Genomic DNA, 23,342 nt, shown 5'->3' with positions numbered 1-23,342 from the left:
CTACAGCGGAGGAGGCTGTAAGGTGACGTTTTCACTGTTTAAATGTGGTTTTGGGGGCTTTTTTAACAATCATAACCAGATCAGAGAGCGTTATGACAGATTAGAGTTGTGCTGCTTTCAGTTTCTACTGCTGTTGTCTACTGTCATCAGTTTCATTTGCTTTAAAGACTTGTCGGTCACACTGTTGCTTTCACATTGCTCCGTACACAGTGACACAGCTAATAAACTAAAGTGCATTGATTTAACAGTCTTGAGTGAATAACTGGGAACACAATAACAATTGATTTAATGCATTTCTCATCAGTTTTCCTTAAAGTGCATTAGGCCACAGCAATAAACCACCAACCTTCTGCTTAATAAAAATGAGGACAAAATATGGAAATGTTTCAAATATTTGGTCTTTTTTTGTGGTTGCAGAAAATAGAAGATACGGTTATGAATATGTTTAAGTTGTAAGGTTATCAGATTTTCAGATGAGATTAATTTTGATACCATGCATTTATAAACTTTATCCAAATAAGCTTAATGGCCAAGTATGTGTACGCAATGAGGAATTTGACTACAGTTAGCTTTGCTCTCAGTGTATAGGAATGAAACATTCAATACAACAAATCAATAAACAAAACTGAAAACGTAAAAAAAGAAAAAAGATTTAAACATCTACAAGCTCTTGTTAAGTATTTTTTCTAGTTGATTTAAGTCTGTGTGCATTGATTATATGGTTGTAAGATGTGCAAGTGGTGCAAGAATGCTGACTAAACATGATCAAAAGTATAGAATATGCAAGGAGGTGGGTACTAGGTGAGTGACTAGATAAATTACTTGAAGCATTTGAGTACAATAAATAGATTTAATTATTGATTAGTGCGGTAAATAGATTAATTAGTAAATGTGCACATGAGGTTAGGCTTTCACCTCATTGTGCTATCTTAAAGTGTGAACAGTGCTGGATATTTTACATTTAGCAGGGCTGAGTGGTATGTTCTGACACTTTGTGACTTTTGAGTGATCATCAGAGTGACTCTGTGACTGTTGAGTGTTATCAGAGTGACTCTGACTGTTGAGTGTTATCAGAGTGACTCTGTGACTGTTAAGTGGTCATCAGAGTGACTCTGTGACTGTTGAGTGTTATCAGAGTGACTCTGTGACTGTTGAGTGATCATCAGAGTGACTCTGTGACTGTTGAATGTTTTCAGAGTGACTCTGTGACTGTTGAGTGTTATCAGAGTGACTCTGTGACTGTTGAGTGATCATCAGAGTGACTCTGTGACTGTTGAGTGTTTTCAGAGTGACTCTGTGACTGTTGAGTGTTATCAGAGTGACTCTGTGACTGTTGAGTGATCATCAGAGTGACTCTGTGACTGTTGAGTGGTCATCAGAGTGACTCTGTGACTTTTGAGTGATCTTCAGAGTGACTCTGTGACTGTTGAGTGGTCATCAGAGTGACTCTGTGACTTTTGAGTGATCTTCAGAGTGACTCTGTGACTGTTGAGTGGTCATCAGAGTGACTCTGTGACTTTTGAGTGATCATCAGAGTGACTCTGTGACTGCTGAGTGGTCATATCTGTAAATTCAATGAATGATAGTATAGGGGAAGTACCATGCTTTGGAATAAGCAACTTTTCAGTCATATTTTAACCAAGAGCTGTGGCAGACAAAAAAAACGAAAACCTGTGTTCCAGTCAAATACAACTGTTGGCAAATGCTAATTAAGGTGACTTCCTGAGATAATATCCGACATTTACCATATTACAAACAGGCAAAGCAGAGGTGACACTGTGTAAATCACTCTAATACATTTGCATGATCTCCAGATTGCAATTGTGCAACATAGCTGGTTTGTTTGTGTTTTCCTGCATTTTTTTGATATTAAAACAGTAAAGTACCCATAATCCAATGTCTAAGACTTGCGTCTTTGTTGCAGTGATATCAACACAGCTGTCAGTGTTGTTTTATGTTTGCTAGAATCACATCAAAGTTTAAAAATCTGCATTGTGACAGCCCTAAACTATACCCATCCTCACTGGTCATGACTAGGTAATTTGGATTACATTGTAAACAATGAGGCAAACTTCCTGGCAGCTGTTGGTTTAGAACAATGGCCTCCGTTCTCCTTCAAAGAAAATCTGAAATAACCTAAACAATGGTTTCTTGGCATGTCTCTTATGCATCAGTGTTCACTGTCTAAATAACTCGTCCTTGCTCATGCAGCAGCTGATTGTTATTGTACACTTTAATTCCAGAAACATTGTTTAATATCGCCGTGCCAGTGACTGCACCCATGCCAGCACGTCGTGTCACTGCAGCGGCGCATGACCAGTCAAAACATGTTTACACGCCCTGGATTGTAACAACAAGCTGCTGCAAATGGCAGATATCCATGTACAAGACACACAGAGGTGACTGCTGGGCCCAGTAATGAAAAACGGCCACAGATGGAACAGGGACTTTTCCCAGTGCTTGGGACACTTGCTTCTGCTGCTGTTGTTGTTGATGTTGTGCAGAGGAAGTGTACATGAGCCAAACGGAAGCTCGGTTCTCAGAGCGTGGCTGGCCAAGCCCAACAAACATGTGAGGAATGTCACAGAGCTGCTGCCTCCTTCCTCTCTCCTCTTTGTCTTCATTTCTCTCCAGAAAAATGTCCTTTTCCACTTCAGGCTCAGTGGTTTCCGTTTGACTTTTGAGTCACCTTAAAACAAGTGTCATTTTGCTTTGTAACTGTGTGTTAAACTGTTGTTTTTAAGTGAAAAGTAAAACCGTGCGACTTTTCAGCTGGAAAATGTTCTGTTACAGTGAGTTCTGTAGTCCTTAACAGTGAACAGACAATCAATTCTATGTTTTAAACTTGATAAGCAGTGAAAATAAACATTGAAAGTACAGTTTAACCCAAAATTAAGTCAAATGTCCTTCTTGAAGATAAATTACATGCACCATGTTTAAAAATCTGCCTCCATCATTGGACATTAAAGTGCTAGAGAGCCATAGTAATAACAAAGTGGAAACTCAAGTCCATCTTACAAAAAATAAAGATAAGATGCAAAAATAGCACCTGATTTTTTAAGTGATAAAAGATGAAAATAACACTCACAGATTACAAAACCTACAGAGAATAAAAGCCACTTAGTGATAACAAATATGAAAGAAAACTGCAATAAAAGGTAAAAAAAAAAAAACCCAAACAGTTTAAAAGAAGCACCACTTTACCTAAGTACAATTCAAAGAGAGGCCAGTATCAGGAGTGGTATTACTACTTAAAGGCTTCAATAGAGAATTTAGATTCATTTATTTTTTCGTTATTGAGCTGAATGGATCCCTTATCAGAATCAGTAATATTTCAGTTATCTACAGAAGGAATTTCAGGTGTTGCATTAACTTTTATATGGCGTCTAAGCATGAGGGAATGTTTGAAGTAGGAGAAGTGAGAAATATAAAATATGAAATTCTAGTTGTTTCTTGGAGGTTTATGAGAAATTAACACCATATCAGGTGTGGTTGTAAACATATGTGTGTTGGTACTGCACCATACATACAGGCCTATACAGACGTATACTGAATGAAAACAGAGTGAAGCTCACAGACGGACGGGAAAACGTTAGCGCAACCCACACCGTCCTGGCAGCCCCACCACCATGGCAAAAGGTAGCACTAACCCGAATGTCCCCAGCTTAAAGGTCTCCTGTTTAGGAACACTTTGTTTCCCAGGGCAATAAAACCGTAAATAAAACCGTAAACTAAGACAAGACACAAGGAGTGCAGCATTAGATCAGTTAAAGCAGTGGTCCTCAAATGCTGGTTCTGGACTCAAAAGTGGGTCCTGAAGGTGTTTTCAGTGGGTCGTCTGGAAAAAAATAGTGTCAAAAGTCTATGAAGTACTTAAGTCCCTGGTTATGGAGGAGGATTAGTGCCACTGGAAAAAAAGCTAATTTTGAGACGCTTTTTTTGTGTGTGTTTTTTTAAGTTGTGAGAAAAAAGTCAACAATCTGAGTTTAAAGTCAGAATTTTGACTTTAATCTCAGACCTTTTCTCAGACCTAATCCTCTTCCGGATCTGGTTGACATGCATCGACACATTATTTTTTACTGATGGTAAATTTAAATGTTTTCTCAATATTTCAACTCATTTATCTCCTGTTTTTGCAACAACAAAGCTGCTTTTCCCACTCTAGTGATGTAACTTCTGTCATGTCTGCAGCTGCGTTTAGCATTTCTAACAGTTATCCTCAGATTCTCGACAGACTCCTCTTGATCTGCTCAGATGGTCGGTGAAAAGTTCTCCCAGACTTTGTAGTAGGTCCCATTGGTTATAGAAATAATCCAGTGCTGAAGTCTGTGCTGAAATTGACAGGATAGATGTTAATTTTTAATTAGTGCACTCAAGCTTTTAATTTGAAAATGAGAGGAAAGAGCATCAACATGTCAATAAAATCAATAAACTAGTGTTTAAGTATTTTTTTTTCAGTAGTATTATTTTTTGAAGAGCTTTTAGGAGAAGGTTGCAATTCAATTATACTATTTATTTTAATATTTCTTATTTTTATAGTATTAAAAACCAAGGAATGTTTCAAGGTCTCTGTGTTGTTTGCTTTAATTATCGTACCGAAGATGTACTGAACAAACAGTGACATCAAAACCCAAATTTTTTCGTACTGCTATACCCCTTTTATCAAGGGCCAGCAGGACTTGCTGTTCAGAGATAATGTGGGAAATAAGTCAAGATCCCTCAAAGCATTCAAAATTTTATTCAATATCCTGGCAGAATGGAATGAAATAAAATATGTGGATGTTTGTCTGCTTAGGACTTCCATACATTATCTACTGTCTGCCACAGTTTCTCAGGCACACTTTCCACCCTCTGAAAATAGCTCCAGGACCACTTCTGGGCCCCGCAGCCACCAGTTGAGCACCAGTAGTCCAGAGTAAATTATTCATGATGTCACTGATGAGCTCCTGCAGGAGGTGAGTTCAGTTTTCATGAGAAGCAAAGGTTCATGAGCTGTAGTTTGATGAAGGGTTCCTCTAAAATGAGAAGATATTGCAACAATGCAAATAACCTTTGGCAGTAAATTACTGAAAAGTTAAAGCTCTCGAGAGGCTTTTAAAATGATCCCCTCAAAGGAAACTAAAGAAGGTACCCAAAGTCATGTCAAGCTGGGCCCTAATTGTCTTCAGTGACACTTTCTAAAGAGCAGAGACAACATACTTTAGAAAAGGTCCACCAAACCTGACAGGACAGGGATATAATACTCATGAAAATGCCACTGATTAATTAAAAATTGGTGGAACATCATAATCCTGTGGTAGAAAAATGACGGTGCACATTATTTATAGCAGCTCAGGCAGTCAGTGAATGAATCAGGATGCTCTGTCCCTGTAGATGGGCAGCTGCTTTTGCTGCGATTTGCTGTAACACCAGGTCATAATTTAATGTGCTGGCAGCTTCAGTGCAGGTAAATCACAAGAGATAATGAGATGGTGTTGCTCAAGTGTCAAGCGAGATTAATTGAACTGCCAGAATGTGAAAATTTTCACCAGGACCAAACAAGCCACCAAATTTGGTGAGTTTTGGAGCATGATAAGGCCCTCAAAAAGGCATTTGTTGTGACAGCAAGAAACAAATAAATCTTACAGATACAACAGGGCTCTCGCACTGAGCAGTGCTCGGGCTCTGATTAGATATTTTTTATTGTTCTACCCTAGTTCATTCCAACTCATATTGATAAAACTTAGCATTCGTTCATGGAAGTCATACCCCTAGCCACGATCACTCAATAGCAAGCTGATACCAATTTTCGCCACCCAGTTCACAGCCAAGCACAGCTCTTTCTTACAACACAGTGATCCATTCAGGTATGACATGCTGATCATTAATCTCTGCTTGCATCAGTGCTAATGCAACACGCTGCTGCTGCTGGGAAAGCTTCACCTCCCCCACCCCAGCCACCTCCTTTATAGCATATAGCTGCACCCTCATATTCATATTCATTCTACTGTGGATTAATTGCTTCTGAAATCATTTGATTGTTTTCAGTATACATTCTCATAAATGTATCTATACATATAGGGGGTTCTAGCTCTGCGCTCCTGAAAAGTCAAAGCAGCTGCTTTACTTACTCAGGGAGCATCTTTGCAGCAGAGCCTCTCTGCCAAGTAAAACTGTAGCTCCATTTTGCATAAAATGGTGATAAGAGTGTTCCTGGTTGAATGCAGGTTATAATATAGAATTATTTTTTGCTGTAATTTGTTGAAAAACACGTAAGATGAGGAGCCCATTGATAATCGCATATTAAATCGTAATCACAATATTGAGGAAAAAACTCACAATTAGATTATTTTTGCAAATCATTCATTACTTCAAGCACACCTTTAGCAGAAAAACCTGCTGCAATGAAGAACTAGTTTTATATGACAGTGGGCCAAAGCATCCCAACACTCAGCTGCTTGTAAACATTTGGCAGCAGCTCCAACACAGGGAGGAGGAGTCTGGCCTTTTTAGTCAGTAAGCGTGAAGTCAGGTTGAGTTCGGTCATAAAGTTGGAACAAGCAGAAAAAGATGTTTCATTTATGCCTTTAACTGTAGCAAATTCACTTTATTAGGTTAGGCTAGTTTTATTTACCCTGTGGCTGGTAAGCTGAGCAAATTCACCTGACACTGCTCAGAATGACCTGTTTTTGCCTGGTGGCAGGTGCCAATTTCCCACCCTGGTAGGCACCCATAGAAAGTGGCTACAGTCCTTGTTGCACTGGCTGCAGGATCAAATCTCGATCTTGTGCTGTTTGTTGCATGTCTTCTCTCTTATCTTTCCTGTCACTTTTCAGCTGTCCTTTCTAATAAAGGCTAAAAAAAAAAAGCCCATCCAAAAACAAGTTTAAAAAAAGACTGGGCATGCACATCACGCATGGCTTAAGGGGGGCATTTATACACTTTTACTTCGTGCCACAATCCAATTTTAAGGTGATTTAAGAACGTTTTTGCGGCATTGAGCAAGTGTGCAAGCACGCCTTCATCTTGCATGATTTGTTAATGAAAATAAGCCCTCAATAGGTTTGGCATTAGAGAGTTTAGAATCAATCAATGAATCAGTGGTTAAATATTACAAATCTAATTTTGTTCAGAGCCACCCCACTATTAGACACATACACAGCAACATGCAAACAACAAATCAGCTAAAAAAGGGGCAGAAATATGGAATAGGATCTGAAATAAATGCTTGAAAATAGACTGATGAATAAGCAAACTGTGGATGAATTTATTTGTCTGATTGCTGAGAGGATGACTTATTTAGAGCAACAGCATGAAAGTGTAAGATGTATGAAAATCGTGCTATATACATTTCCAGTGCATTTTTTTACATTTTTTTAGGGCTGTAAACAAAAACACATCCAAATTTGGAACCAAAAAGATGTCTCAGCATGTCAGTTCGTTTGGTTTTATTAAAAAAGCATGCTGAGGGCAAATACTGTCATGTGAAAGCTGTTCTGCACAGATCTTTTAGTCAATAAAAAGCATCTTAAAACTTAGTGATGGTGAAATGGCTGATCATGTGTTTGTGTGCTGCACAGCAGACCGTCTACGTGACACTGATAGAAGCTGTCAGTCCCACTCGGCTCCCTGCCGCCGCACAGCTCGCCGCTGCCCTTTGGCACCTCATTTCCATTTGATGCCAGCTGAAGGCAAATATGCCCACCTGCCCTCCTTTGTACGTGGCCCCGCTTCAAATCCTCACTGGATTATCTTATTGTCTCCTTGCCGAGCCAAAGGCCACCGGCCATTTGCATCCGAGAGGTGAAGCAGGGAGTGTCTCTGTGGACGGTGACACCGGTGAGTGTGAGAGAGCGTCCGCTGTGTGTGGCGGCGAGGAAAAGAGGAGCAGATCAGAGAGCAGCCCTGTCTGTTTGCCAGTTAATAGATGAAGAGCAGGGGGAGAGGAGAGTGGGAGGGAAAGGTGGAGACAGAGAGAGAAAAGATGATTAAAAGATCTTGTGGCTTTTTGTCAGCCTACAACAGCAGCCCTCCCTCCTTCACTCACTCTGCAAACATGACTAAGACACAGAGAGAGTGACTGATAAAAGGAAGAGCCTGCTCATCTGCTTCACAAACATGATATTCTGACAAACATCTTGTTATTTTGAAGGTTTTTCACTCGGTGATGATTCATTTAATTAATCACAGAGCAAACAAACAAGAGGAGAAACATTTAGAGAGGAATATCTGTGTCCATTAGCTCAGACACGGTGAGCTGCTGAATCCTGATGTTTTAATCACTCTCACTTTTTGTGCTACTTAACACTGGCCTTGGGTTCTGGCCTTTTCTAAGTATAAGCAGAATTTTGCTGAAGGGGAGATATGAGACACTTTAAAATCCCTGAAAGTCTTGAGGCAGGTTAGACATTTCTTTAGCAGAATCTGTGTATCATGGAGGAGAGCCCTGGAGGGGTCCCTCAGGGGGTTCCTGGGGACCTTAGGCAAAATGAGAAATGATTTTCTAATGAAATCATTATTTTAAAAGACTTAATTTGGAGTTAAGTGGAGACATACTGCTACAAAATTCCTGCTCTGACGCACTGGCTTTCAGTTTATATACTTTAATGCTTCGAGAAATTAAAAACGATTCAATGTCTGTCATTTTAATGATCAGTAGAATCAAAAAGTGCCGAAGCTTTAAATAAACTTCAGATTTACAGTCAAAAGCTGCCACAAGCAAAGAGAGAGAAAGAGAGGGCACTGCCTGAATCAAACATTGGCAATGTTTCAGTGCTTGTTTTGGTAAAAACAAGGAATTACTCAATGTTAGGTGTCGATGGCTTGTGTTTTGTTGCTATGGTTTCAAAACTGTTACTGTTATCATTACCTCTGCCAAGGAGGTTATTTGATCAGCAGGGTTTGTTAGTTAGTTAGTTAGTTGGTTAGTTAGTTATTTTTTTTGTTAGCATAATAACTCAAAAAGTTATGGGCGGATTTTGATGAAATTTTCAGGAAATGTCAGAAATGGCGTAAGGAAGAACTGATTAGATTTTGGGAGTGATCCAGATCACCCTCTGGATCCAGGAATTTTTTAAAGGATTCTTTACTATTCGAAGATAAGGCTAATGGCGGAGGTCTTTGCTCTCTGAGTGCTTTTCTTATTTTATTATCATATCAGAGTTTAAAATTTTGGCACTTTTAGTACCATATTATAATCAATTCTTTAATATCGGTGTGTAATGAAGCTGTTTTCCAATTTGTGGAAAAAAGTGACATGCAGCATGATCAGCATCATAAAGACAGAGAAAAAAGAAAACTTTTTTTGCAATTTCCCTTATATCTAGAACTTCCACTGTAGACAGCACAGTGACTGAAATTATTTTTGTGTCAGGAATGATTCTCTTTTTTTCTTAAACATGTTTAAAAAGCGAGGTGAGGTGACCCTATAACTGATCAGATACAGCTTGAATTAGAGCTGGGCAATTAATCAAAAAATAGTCGAAACCAACATTTAGAGCCTCTAACAGACATAAACCTGCTCTGTCAGTTATTTACATTTTTGCCTTTTTTTTGTTTTTTGGAAAACTTTGACTTTTTATGAAAAACCATTTTCATTTCAGCTGATGTGGGTTTTGATTTCAAATGTTTTAATAAATCACATCAAATCATCGTTATTTATATAGCACTTTACACACAACAAAGTGCTTTACAGAAACATAAATAACCATAAATTGTTAATCTGTGCCTGTTCCTTTCAGTTGTTTGTTTTAAAATTATACAAATGTATACAGAACACACAGTCAGAGGTTGGGGTGGAATAATCGTTCATTTATCATAATCGAGACGAAAAGTTCAATTAATCGTGATTTTAATTTTTGCCATAATCAGCCAGCCCTAGCTTGAATCAGTGATAAATAAAGATTAAAAAGCTCTACCAGGGCTGAATGATAATCTGCAATCCCCCCCCCCCCCCAATATTGCAATTGCGATTTGATAATAATTATTACTTAACTTTCTTTATTCCTAAAAAGAAGTGCTGAACAATTCTTTATAAATTTTGCATTCTGATGATTTTGACCCGTATTGCCAATTGGATATGAATTGTTGCATTGAAGGGTTTTTGTCTTTCTCATATTAAATAAGAAAAAAGGACAAAAATATCCAGGTAGGATTTTTTGTTGACTATTCTAAAAAAGTGGAACTTGAACAATTGCTATGTCATGCATAACATCTCTGCAGCAAATAAAGTTTAAAACTGGTATTTTAACACAAATTTTAGGTCAAAAAAATATTGCACCTTTTGCAATTTGAAAATTACAGCAGGCCATATTGCGATTTAATCTAAATTTTGTTTAATTGCCCAGCCCTAAGCTCTACATTGTACTGGAGTACTTTGACAGCCTTTCATAAAATTAGGACTGCCAGCCATAGGATACTTGATGTGAGAAACACTGGTCTGATAAGATTTTGATGCTGGCATTTTTCCTGTATGTATTTATGCTTTTATTGCTAATTGTTTGTTTTTAGTCAGTTTCTATATTTTATCACCCATCTTTTTGTGTTATCCCATTGAATCAATATTGGTGCAAGCCTTGCACAATTTAATTGATCTTCCATTTTGTTCTCTCTTTCAAAATAAAAGTATTTGCCAAACAAGAAGTAAAGTTCACCATTTGCGACACCTTACCTTTTCTCAATCCCTTTTCAGCTCTCTTAAGCTCTTTGAACAGCAGCTAAATTTGTCTGAACAAAGTTTGATTAATTGACATTTTAGGGATGTTTATTTTTATTTAAATGGTTGTTCTGGCTCCTGCTGCCATGTCAAAGAATACTGAGACTTGTCCTTTTCACACTTTGATTTTTATTGGATTTAGCCAACAGGATCTAACATGTTGAATAATGAGCTTTAGAGTTGTTGCCTGGAAGATTTTTGTCTGTGGACCGAGCGAGGCCGGCTGTTGTTTATGCTGAAACGTGGCTGTCAGAAATGACAATACTTTTCACTTCAGCATTTATTAAAATGATACATTGCTGCAATTGTAACTGTCAATCATTTTGAAAAGTACTGATGCTTATCAAAAACAGATCTTTTCATGGAGCAGGTCAGTTTGAGTGGAATGCATTCATTTAAATGTTGCAGGCAAAACTCTGCTCTATAAATTGCATAAGAAACATGAAATGTTTCAGTTTGGTTACATTGCCAATATATTTGTGTAATTGAGACAGTGTTTCGAGTTTATTTTTGGTCTTTTAAACACAATAATTTACCCAATATTGCTTGCCTAGTACTTCTATTTTTGTTGCCAACAGGCACTGATATAATTTGATATTACTGTAATTGTTTGAGAGTTTATTTTAATGAAGCTATCTGTAGATATGATGTACCTTCTGTTTCATTGCACACATGAGAGTAGTATCAGTGTTTTCATCTGCGTCTTTGCAGTGCACTAATATTTCCCAAATTGTTGAACTGTTCCTTTAATGCTTAACAAGGGCTATAGAACAATTAAAGGCCAAATGTGAACAATTTTATGTCCTGTTAACCTTTTTTAAGGCCTTGAAATACATTTTTACATCACTAAAATACTTTTCAGGTTTAAATAAAGATTCATTGAAAGAAATGTGTTGAATCATTCCTCTTTGCCTCCCTGCTCAGTATCTTTAGTTTGCAGGTTTATGGTTTATTTTTCACATGCCGGGGTGTCTGTATGCGCGTTTGCCTCACCAGCAGTCAGTGGATGTTTGCAGAAGAATTGGACTTGGCACACAAAGCGTGTTTGTGTACGTCACATGTGTGGACAAGACAGTGAAAACTCCCAGCACGCTGACACACAGATGTACAGACGGATCCAACAGGCTTGTGCAGCGTTTTGTCACAGTATAAGCTTTGCTAAATCCTGTTCCTTTTGTGTGTGTGTGTCAGTGAGTGAGGCCAGGCAGAGTCATGTCATGTGCTGTTGTTGTTTTCGTTGATGTTAGTTGGCCAAGTGCTAAACAAGCACCTGCTGATATTTGAGCCATCTTCTATTGGCATTTACTCGGTACATGTTCAGCTTTAGTGCAAAAATGACAACTTTAACTGATCAAAGTATGTAAGATCACCTCCAGCTTTCATGTGATTTAGTAAAAAATAAAATCTGCATGTTTGTTTTCATTTATAACAAATCAATCAGAACAAATATCAGCTCATATTTTCATCATTAAATCCCTCTGTTTTTATCACTGCTGCATAGAAATGCGATCACTTTGCATGTGATAGCTTTTAATACCAGCAGCAGGCATGTCTGATAATCTTCTTAACCAATCAGCTGACACCAGCAGCACAATCTGTGATAAACATTGCATCTGTAAAGAATTGATTTGAATGTGGTGTGATTGTGTTTGTGTCTGCTGTACTTCTGTGTGTTGAGCCACAGATGGCAGCCCTCTACCTCCAGCTCACACGTGCCCTGCAAACACACACTCCTGTGAATGTGTGGTGTCAGGTTTTCTCTGCATCTGAGAGGGCAGACTGAGATTATGTAGACGTCTGCAGATTACTACAGCATAGTTTCTTACTATTTATATTGCTCTACCACTCACCTGCTTTTCCCTTTTACTCAAATACACCAAAGTTTTGTTAGGATGGCCTTTTGATGTCTGCTCTAGGCATCACAGAGCAAATGACGCTCACATAATTTCACTTTTAAAAGATTGATCAACTGATTCATCTTTCATAAACAAATTTTCTTCCTCTTGCAATGAAGCCTCATCAACCAAGACTATAAAAGTCCATCAAACTGGATTGAGTTTAAGAATAAATGATTTTAATAAAGTGACATGAGTGCATATGATGATGCTTCAAAGCAACCAGATGGAGCTACCATCAAGATTAAGATGATTTTGGATTGATTTTAGGAGTGGCATGTTTTAGACAGGTTTTGTGTTAAACACTGCAGCCGATTGGCGCAGAAACTGACTTACGGCTCATGTGCACACTCTGGTGTACATTTCATCTTCAATAATTAATTAATTAATGCAGTTACACATTGCATGTGTTTTTGCAAGGGATGCACATATACATTTTTTTAACTTTTGTTTTTACCAAAATTGAACCTTCTGGAAAGCATCAGCCATCAGCAAATTCTGTTGGCATGAATCAATGTCTGTATCAGATGTTTATCTGTTGTGTGGATCAGTTTAATGCTGGTACTTAGCACATCTAATTGCAGATTTAGAGAAGATATTTATAATTAGGAAGAAGATGGGACCTGTTGGTTGAACTTTGAACTGTTTTCATGGCAGAGCAGGTGAAAAATCAGGCAGTTGTGGGAGTTTTACAACAAAAACAGTAATGGAACAAAACAAAAAATGTATCAGCCCTGATTTCTGTAATCAGTGCTTCTCTTTTTTTTTTTTTTTTTTTTTTTAATGTGTGGCTTTTTCACACCCACCAATTTGCATTGCATATTGCAGAAATGAAGGATTTTTCAATTGTAACTATTTCCAGTATTGTGCAGCTCTGTACTGATCTACAATACAACATCCATCGATCTATTACACTGCATATCCTGTTCAGGGTCGTGGGGGTCCCAGCTGATGCTGGGCAAGAGGCAGGGTGCACTCTGGACTGGTCGCCACTCACCAGTCAATCGAGGGGCTGATATACAGAGACAAACAGCTAGGCACCCTCATACTCACATGTGACAAGCATCTTTTTTGGTGATGAGAGGAAACCGGAGTACCCAGGGAGAACCCATGCATGCATGGGGAAACCATGCAAACTCCACTCAGAAAGGCCCTGACCAGGAGGCAAACTAGGAAACTTCCTGGTGTGAAGCAACAGTGCCGCTGCGCAGCCCCACAAAATAACAAATCATTTCCAAAACAGGGTATAAAACTGTCCAGTTATAAGAATATTATCCATAACACACGGTTGACTCAAATTATGATAGTTTACTTGTAACTAAGACAGATTATGATTTATGATATATAGCCCTTGATTTCAGCCCTTATCAATTATAGTTTACATACTTTACGGTACTTGATATACTCTTTGTATACTGTAGGTATACGATAATGAACTTTTAATCTCATTGTCAATAGTATAAAAAATACTTAATACAAAAGTCTCCACTCTTATTTATAATCCAAAGCTGCTACACACTCTCTAAATTATTCAAATGTATATTTCATCTACATTTTTGGTCAATAAAAACAAGAAAACTGGTTAATTTTGGTACCATAGCTATCAACAGTCTTTTCTAAAATGGTGTCGTAGATTAAAATTCTGCTATTGTGACAACCCTGTCATTAATAAGCATTAATACCCACATCCCCTGTAGTCCATTTCAGTCAAGGTTTGCCACTTCTCCTCTTCTCCTTCACGCTGTGCTCCAGTGGAGTCATGCCTGGCTACCTGCTGTTTTCTCACACACCCTCCTGTTTGTTTGGGTGACATGCCGTGCCCCAGGACTGGAGGGTGTTTAACACAACAAACACCCCGCTCCTTCACAGACGTACGCTGCAGTCAAAGGAGCCCGGTGTAATTTCCTACTTCAGCAGCAGAGCGGTCGTGACACACTTTGAAAACAAAGACAGCTGTGCTCTAAAGTGTTAACTCCTCTTAGCTAATGCAGAAAACAAAACTCACTAAAAACAGCTCTACAACAGTCAAATAACATTCATTGATTTTTAGGAATGATCACGTTTTACTTCACACCAGGTGTTGCATAAACATATTGAACACTTGTTAATACTGTTAGTATGCACTTATTTGATGTTATTTTAGTTATTTTATCACACTCTATATCTTTAATGCAATATAAACAGTGTTACTGACATTGCCTGTTATTCTTGTATGGTGCTTACCTTAGACTAAAGCAAAGCTTTACTATCATAAGATTTTAGGGGCTCAAAATTGCCCTTAACCTCCTCAGACCTGAGCTTTTGTTTGGAATGCATCTTTATTTTCTTTCACTTACTGGGGATGAGTAGGATCTGATCATTTTAAAAGCTCAGTCTTGTTTTGAACAGGAATTAACTTGGACCAAAAATGATGTCCAATATCAACACAAATTCCCTAAAATTTCAGAGAAACTACCTAAAATTTCTGTGGACACTTTTTTAAACTTACTTTTGAAGTTTCACATAAAAAGTATCCCAATCATTTCTCAAATTTTCCCCAAATGTTTCAGAGAAACTTTATTTAATAATTAAAAAAAAAAATCTCCAACAAATCCATATAAATTCCTGATGTTTTTCAAAAAAATCCCCCAATATCTCAAAGTATGTTCTCCAAAACATACAAATATATCCCTCAAGATTCCCCATACATCCTTACAAATTTTTCTAAAATTCTGAAATTCTCAAAGGACAACTCGGTAAGAATAATTTCCCAAGTTTCCTTGAATACCTAAAGATTGTAACCCCCCCCCCCCCCAATCTAAATTTACACAAAAATGTATGAATATTTCAAAACAAACTCACCTACACATCAAAGAAAATTTCCTAAATTCCAAAGAAAATATTCACAAATTTTACTTTGAAGGGCATCCCATAAAAAACAACATCCCAAAACTTCTATGGAATTATTAAAAAAAATTTCAAGTTATATTCCCAAAAAATATCAATGAAAATTCCTTAAAAATTGATTACAACTTCTCCCATTTTTCAGGTGAATTACTTAAGCTTCAGTGGACATTACTATGTCTATACTATCTGGTATATCCAATCCAGTATGAACCACTTTATGTATATAAAGCATATTTTAAAGGCATCTTTGCTTATGAAGTGCTGAGGAGCCAATAAAATATATAAATATAGAATATAAAACACAGCTAATATAAAAACACACTAAAATGAACTATGAAAGCACATAATAGCATTGTAGATTAAATAGGAACATATAAAACATGCAAGTTTATGACAAAAACAGGCAGTAAATGTTCTAAAAGACACAGGAAATGGTGTCATGCTGGGTTAAAAGATAAAGAATAAAAATGTGTTTTAAAGCATGATTCAAGGAGGACATTTATATTTCAGGGGCGCTTTTTCCACAACTTTGGTGGGCTGCTTCTGAAAAGGCTCCATCACCCCTCCTTTTTAGCCAAGTCTTTGGGCCAGGAAGAAGAGGTTGATCAGTGGACATCAAAGAACTCAAAGGGGGAATAGAGCTGTTAAGAAAAACGGGTCTTATATTCACTTTAGCCAAAAGAATTGGTCATAATCTGCACCCAAATTCCCTTCTCCCATCTGAGTGAATAGACCAAGGACCTGCCACTTTTATTTCTGGACGAGCCTGCATTATTTAGTCCGCTGCATCAACAGAAGTGTCCTCATTCAAATGAAGGAGGCGGCCGTGTCTCTTCACGCAGCGCTAATGTCTTCAAAAAGAAGCCTTAGACAAATTAGGTTTCTTAGGGTGAAGCTCCCTTTTCATGTGCTGCGCAGTAAGCAAACACTGTGTGGAAACATAAAGAGGGACTTTAGTTCTGAGAGGACCATAACATTGGATGATAACCGCTTCATTTGTCTTATTTAGTCTGCAGAAGTGTTGTATTAGCTTCTGCCAGACTGGAGCATGCTGGGCTGAATGCTCAGCAACTCAGGCTGCTGAAGCCTTAGATGAACTTTACAGTGAATTATTTTACAAGGTTAGCGCTGTAGATTTTGTCTGCCGTGACTTACACCGCGGTCTGGGAGGATTACAGATAAATAGCTCTTTAAATGCACATATAAACTTCCATGTTGTGATTTTAGACTTGAAAATCAGAGCATATCCTCAGATTTCATGGCAGCAGCATCCCCGTACCTGGGTCTGTGGTTGCACAGCCGTGGATAACAAAGTCTCCGTCTAGCTCTGACTCACCTTCATTAGCCTACTCGCCTCCAGCTGTAGAATATGGATATCATACATCCACAGCCGTTCACTAACTAGCACCCACCACCTCATCTTTACAGAGTGTAAGATGAATGTCAAGCTCTGGGGGGCTTAGGGCATCTCTTCACTACGTAGGTGGTATTATCTTCTTGAAGTGCTCTCTCTCTCTCTCTCCTCATTTCTATATCTCTCTCTCTCCGCTCGTTCTTTTTAATCCTCTGCAGAGTAGGTGTGCCAAAGAGAGAGAGAGAGAAGACTGATATTTGCTTAACCAAATCCTCGGAGGAGGCAACCCTCTTTGATCCACTTCCAAATTCACAGCGTCCTCTTTCATTTGGTCATCCGTCACTTGCGCTGTCTCTCACCCTCTGTGCATTTGTGCGACGTGTGTGTTTGTGTGCGGCTTGGACAAGAGCGGGCTGAAAGTGAGTGGAAACCCTGCAGACAATGGCCAGCATTTTTCTCTGCCCCTTCTCTCCTTCCGTCTGCCTCGTCCTTGCCTTTTTTTCCCCATTTCTTCTTCGACTTGTCACTTTTGTTGTGTGCCGTTGAGGTCAGACTGGCACAGACAGGCGTTGTTTTGAGCAGAGGAGCTGTTGTGTGTATTAGTATGTGTGAGAGAGAAAAAGAGAGAGGGGAAGACAGAGAGAAGGAACTGTTGTGGTTGAGTGTATTGGCTGGAAAGCTCAGGGTTAGTCAGGGCTTGCCCCTTTGTTTTACACCCGGCTCTTTCCACACTATCTGAGCCGAGGATTCTCACTCTCACCACCTTTGAGCACTACTGTGTTCACTTACTCGCATCCTGATCTTCTCAGCCCCCTAAACTCTGATTCCTCACACTATTGGGAAGTTTATTCAAACGATTAGCCGAACTCTTGAGGCATGAAGACACTTCATAACTGACTGAAGCAGTATCAACATGGAGACATTTACAGTCATCAAAACAACAGCCGAGCAAACAAAGGCGAAGCGCTGAACATATTCTCAGGAAAGCCTCAGGATTAACTTTTTGTTAATGAGCAGAACACTTGGACATTTTCCTAGACATAGATCTATCAAACAGTGGTAAATAAATGTGACAAAAGCCTATTATTGTACCCTTCATAGCTTGAAGGAAGAACATAAAACTGCTTTTTTTTCCCCATGCAAGAGATGTCAATGTCATTGGTAGACCTCTGTCATAATTTATCTGTACAAAGGACTTTGGTTATTGAATGTCTGGAGGTTAAAGTTACACTATATTAGAAGTTTTTAAAATTCTCTGCCCACCTAAAATCAAGCCCAAGTCAAAGGCACATCATATTTACATCAATGCAAAAAAGCCTCTTTAACAAGTTCAGCATCTTTTTTGGAGTTGTAGTGATAGTGTATGGTTGCACAATTTCCCACAGCACACCTAGACTTGCCCCATGGCACTCTATTTGGTAACCATTTAATTATGCAACCTTCAGAATAGATGTCCAGCAGATGTCACACTTAAGCACCAGTCTCTTAGACCAAAACAGTGCTTATCTTCACTGTCCTTTTGAGCAACACCTCCCCTCCTTCTCAGTCAGTACTTACAGCAAGTAAAGTCGTTTGTAGGACCAATCTCCTTGCTGTCCAACGCTGATTTAGTTTATGTCTTCAAGCAGTAACCAAAAAAAGTATTTTCTTTGGTTCAGGAAGTCTGTTGGTTCTCCTGGAAATAGTACTTTTCAACAATACTCTGAATCCCTGAGTAGGTGGTGCCATCGCTCTTACTATGTAGTGATTAGGCTAATTGTTGAACATGTAGGGCTTCACTTTGGAAAAGAATAAAAACGATCTGAGCTTCTGAGTGAAACATTGAAGAGCTGAAAGAAGCATCCTGCCAGTGTAAACTCTGAGCTGAGAACAACAAACCCAGAGGGACTGTTACTCTGCTCTTCAGTAAGAAAAAAATGGCTCAAGGAGCTGTAACTTATGTCAATGTTTCCCAACCTGGGGTCCGGGCAACCCTAACGGGGGCACCAAAGATCTCAGGGGGGATGGGGGCCCATGTATGCTCTAATGTTGTTGAAATAAGATGCGCATTAATTAAAAAAATAATAAAATAAATCAGTGTGTAGACAATAAAAAGAACGAACAGTATCCGCTAATTTTTTGAGTACAAAATTTGAAATTTTGGGGGAGTACAGTGAAAGAAATAGATTTTTTTAGATTGTAAAGTTGTGTATTTACAGGACAACAACTCAAGATTTTGAAGTTTAAAAAGTCATAAATTTAAAAGAAAAAATAAAAGTTATAGAAAGTCTTACATTTTGACTCTGTAAACTCAAAGATTTCAGGTTTTACCATCATAAATTTACAACAGCCAAGTCAAAAATAACAAGACAACCAAAAAAAAAAAAAAAAAAAAAAAAACAGTAGTTGCATTTTCAATTTTTTGACTTTATAATATCACATGTTCTTAGTTTTGGTTTGTGTGCATTTATGACCTTTAAAGTAAAAAAAAAAGTCTATTTTTTTTTCTTTTTAATTAACATTGGGATATATGATGTAAACTTGAGAATTTTTAGTTTTTTTTCGTGTGAAGCAGCAGCTCCTCTGAATGTTTGTAGTGGTCCTGATATACTGCCAAATAAATGGATAGTTTGTACATAAATCTTTAGTCAAGAACAAGTTTATACCGGCATATTATGCTGGGATGTTCTCAATGAAAACAGTTAAAATTTACGGTTAATTTTCCAAGTGGGTACAAGTCCTTGTGACTAGCTCTGTAGCTCCAGTCATCCTGATCGGCTATGTGAACCTGACCACTTCACCTGCTGAATTTACCCACCATTGAATGGCAAGCCTTATGCATGAACAGCATCAGGAACAACTTGGCACCCTCAGTGCATGCCTTGATATCTCACAGGCTAACCTTTTTTATATTGCAAACTGAAGTTTGGAGAGAAACAAACAAAAGTTTGTATCAGTTTAACTTGCAGCTCATTAAAAATCATGGAAAAAAACACTCATATCCAAGAGAAACTGCTCTTTTAAGTGCTTAATTGGTATCATTCACTGTTTTTATTTGTATCTTTTGGCTGATACTTAACACAAGGCTGACTTACCAATTGGCAGCTTGGTTGGCAGGCCCTCCTGGTATCAGGGTTCCAGCAGATCCTTAGATAGTCTTTAAAAGTCTTAAATTAGATGCATCAAATATGGGGTCATAAAAAGGCTTGAAAAGTCTTAAAATATACTGGAGAGGTCTCACGTCTTAGATAGCAATTTGACAAAGAGCTGTCAGAATACTTTTAGATCCACTGTGTCGTTAGCATAAAATTATCTAAAGTTTTCCTTCATGTGGATTCGCTCTTTCATGTTAGATTTATCAGTATTTATGGCAGCATATTAAACACACACTCACAAATGTGAACAGAAGGGAAAAGGAGAAGATGTGGGAATACTAAGTTCAAGGAAATTTGCTTCAAGGGAGAAGTTTGCAGATGCAAAAACAAAAGCTTTTAAACCTGGAACAGTGGGATTCAGTGCCACAGTGATTCCAAGAAGTACCAACATGATGCAACAATGATATTAAATGGTCTATTTTGCATGTTTGCACAGGTGCCCTCAGAGATGCACCAATTGTTTAAAGTTGGATGAGACAGATGTTTAGGGTAGTAATTTAGCAGATATCAGAAATGATATTTTGCATCTTTTTTTTTGGTGTAACATTCCTGTTGTGTCATCTTTTTGCCATGTAATTTACCATGACAACAGAAAGAGTTTGTGCTCAAGGACTTCCTCTGCCCAATAAAATATCTTTGATTCTTTAATTTGATTAGGACATATTTGATTGTACACAACAGTTAACACTAGCTACTGATATTGCTTCATGCAAAATTATTTGCTGATGTTTATTAACAGGGCTGATATTGGATAATCCTAATGCTTTATAATTGCATTTGTCTGTCCCTGTTACCATGTTTTGATCTTGAAACGTCCTAAATATGATTTTCAGAAATTGTATATCAATCCTCTGTATCCTCCTCTACTCAAACTCATAATAGATGTGAAATTGCTTCCATTTTTCTTAGTTTGTTTTTAATTGTCTTAACTTGGAAACAAAAGACGAAAAGGTGGGAAAATATGTACTAAACAACTTTATAACATGTTAGAAAGCAAAAGTTTGAGACCAGGGCTGGATATTATATATATTACCATAACATAAATAGTGATTTATATGTTTAAATAAAAGTAAGTGATCATATTTTGTGTTGTTATAACCAGCCACTTACGTCTGTGCCACCTATTGAAGATTTGACTATCTAAAGTTGAGCAGTAGGAGCACAGACTCATGTTTTTGGAGTGCAGTATTTTCATGCTAATAAGTTGTCCAGCCATCAGAACAATTTGATACAGCTTATAAAGCATCTTAGTATCACCAGAGGGTGCAGGGATTAGTAGCTTCTCCTTTATCTATCTGTTGCTGCATCTTTCCTATCTGCAGTCTGTGTCATGTTGAAGCAGAATAACAATGTAAGAAGAGACTCTATTGTAGCCTTTGACAAAAAAAAAGACACCAGCTTTCTCTATTCATATTTATTCTCTCTACTTTTCCTTTCTGCAAACTCTTCTTTTTCTTTCTCTGTGAACAAAAACATGAACCAGACTATCTGATCTTTCCCCCCCACAGCAGCCACTTCTCCTCCTCACAGTCTATTGGAGTTATTCATTGCAGACAGTGCGTCTTTTCAAAGGTGCATATTAAAGCAGCGTGATCCCAAACCACTCATCTCTGTCTTTCTCTCTTTTCTCCCTCACAGTGAGCACCTCTCCTGCGCCTTCACCTTCTTCTTGCATGGAGAGAGCAACGTATGCACCAGTGTGGAGATCAACCAGCACCAGCCCGTCTACCACCTGACGGAGGAGCACCTCACGCTGGCTCAGCAGGCGTCTAGCCCCTTCCAAGGTGAGACAAGAAACTATTTCATATGGTTATGGTTCAAAGGCAGAGTTTCAGCTACAACCATTAAAGCAAATATGTAACATGACAACTGCAAACACTGCATCCTTTGTGAGTGATGCAACCCACCGTCACCAAATGAAACATTTTCCTGATTAAAGCAGCCTAAGGGTGTCGATATCAAAGGTCTGGTGCACATCATCCTGGATAAACAAGTCATCAGTGTTGTTGCTATAATATCACTTTGATTTTACTCTTAATCAGAGTGCCACAAGGATTAGGTGAGACAAATTAACACCTTCTGGTTGTGTCAAAATCTGATCAAAGGTGTTTTAAACCCTGCATGTCACGGATAAACAAACAGGCTGCCTAATTTTCCTGAGAGGTGATAAAGTGACTTCTATGTCCGGCCTTTTGTGTGAATTCTGAGAAGTCTTCATTCCAAAAACAAGAAGCCATTCCGAGTTTCATGGATCTAGTTGAAGCCCGCTGAGATTTTGCATGTTTGCACATGTGCCTGTGCTCTCATATGACCAGGGAGGTTTCTATTACTCTCTTCCTGCTTTGAATCCAAAATTGAAGGTCAGTTAAGGACAATCATTTAGTCTCACAGAGTCCAATTTTAGCAAAAATAATCAAACGTCAGCATTCATTTAGTTTGATAAAAAAGGCTCCTTTTAGTCGATGAAATGCGCCTTGTGCAGAAAAGCCTTTCTGACCCCAACATTGATGAGGACTACTTTTTCTCATGGCATCGTACTGGCTAATTACCTAAATATGAGCAAAAAGCTGCTTATTCATTAGTTTTGACTAGAAATAATTGTGTTTTCAAAAACAAGATTATTACTTTCAGTGATCTCTTTCAAATCTAATTTTAAAATGTTCCTCCATCTGTCAGACTTTCTCAGTGTTTGCTAACCCCTTAGAATTCTGGGTAAAATAAGCCAAAAAGGCAATCCATCATCAACCAAATTAAATTGAATGCTGTGTTTGAACCATTTTGAGTACAAGCACAAACCTGGTGTCTTTAGAAAGGTAGCCCACTGAAGTTTCTTCCCACATGTCAGACTCACTGAAGTTGCAACTGGTATTGAGTAATCAACAAATAACAAAATATTTTCTCCTGTCTAAATTTGTATGGTGAAACAGAGACCTGTGAACCTGACACACCAGATGGATTTGTTTCACACATCCATCTGGAAAACCTTCCACAGATGGTGTTTGGGAAAGGGCAGAGCCTTTGAAAAAACAAAACCTCTGAGGGTTATTGCATGAACGTTCTGTCTGTCACATCTTTATGGGCCAATCAGAGCAACAAAACACGTGATGTAGCCGCTACGAGGAGTAAACGCCATAGAGAACTACATAACGCAAACCATGGCAACTATAGACATGTCAGTACATGACTTTTGTCATTTTGGAAAAGAAAACCACTCACTGCAGTTCTTCTTCTTCATTTAACTAAGAAATGTCGTCAAGTTCCTATAAAACTGACGCTTTAGCAGCATCCATGCTAATCTCTTCCGCCATAATTGCACCGGTCTCTTGTTGCTGATTCCTTACGTCACGACTCCGTCGTGCCCGAAAGTATTGCCCCTCAAC

At 38.3% G+C, this 23,342-nt stretch overlaps 1 protein-coding gene across 1 annotated transcript in view; it reads left to right on the top strand.

Annotated features, from left to right (window-relative positions):
* med13a (mediator complex subunit 13a) overlaps positions 1 to 23,342 on the top strand; it is a 169,216-nt gene that overhangs the window by 75,735 nt on the left and 70,139 nt on the right. Inside the window, exon 4 of the mRNA XM_041801054.1 lies at positions 21,601 to 21,746. Within this exon, the coding sequence (XP_041656988.1) occupies positions 21,601 to 21,746 (146 nt within the window). The remainder of the gene's footprint in view (positions 1 to 21,600; positions 21,747 to 23,342) is intronic.

The sequence above is a fragment of the Cheilinus undulatus genome, linkage group 12, assembly GCF_018320785.1.
Source record: "Cheilinus undulatus linkage group 12, ASM1832078v1, whole genome shotgun sequence".
NCBI classification, from domain to species: domain Eukaryota; kingdom Metazoa; phylum Chordata; class Actinopteri; order Labriformes; family Labridae; genus Cheilinus; species Cheilinus undulatus.
The sequence above is the reverse complement of the archived record's forward strand: the minus strand, read 5'-3'. Positions and strand labels throughout refer to the sequence as shown.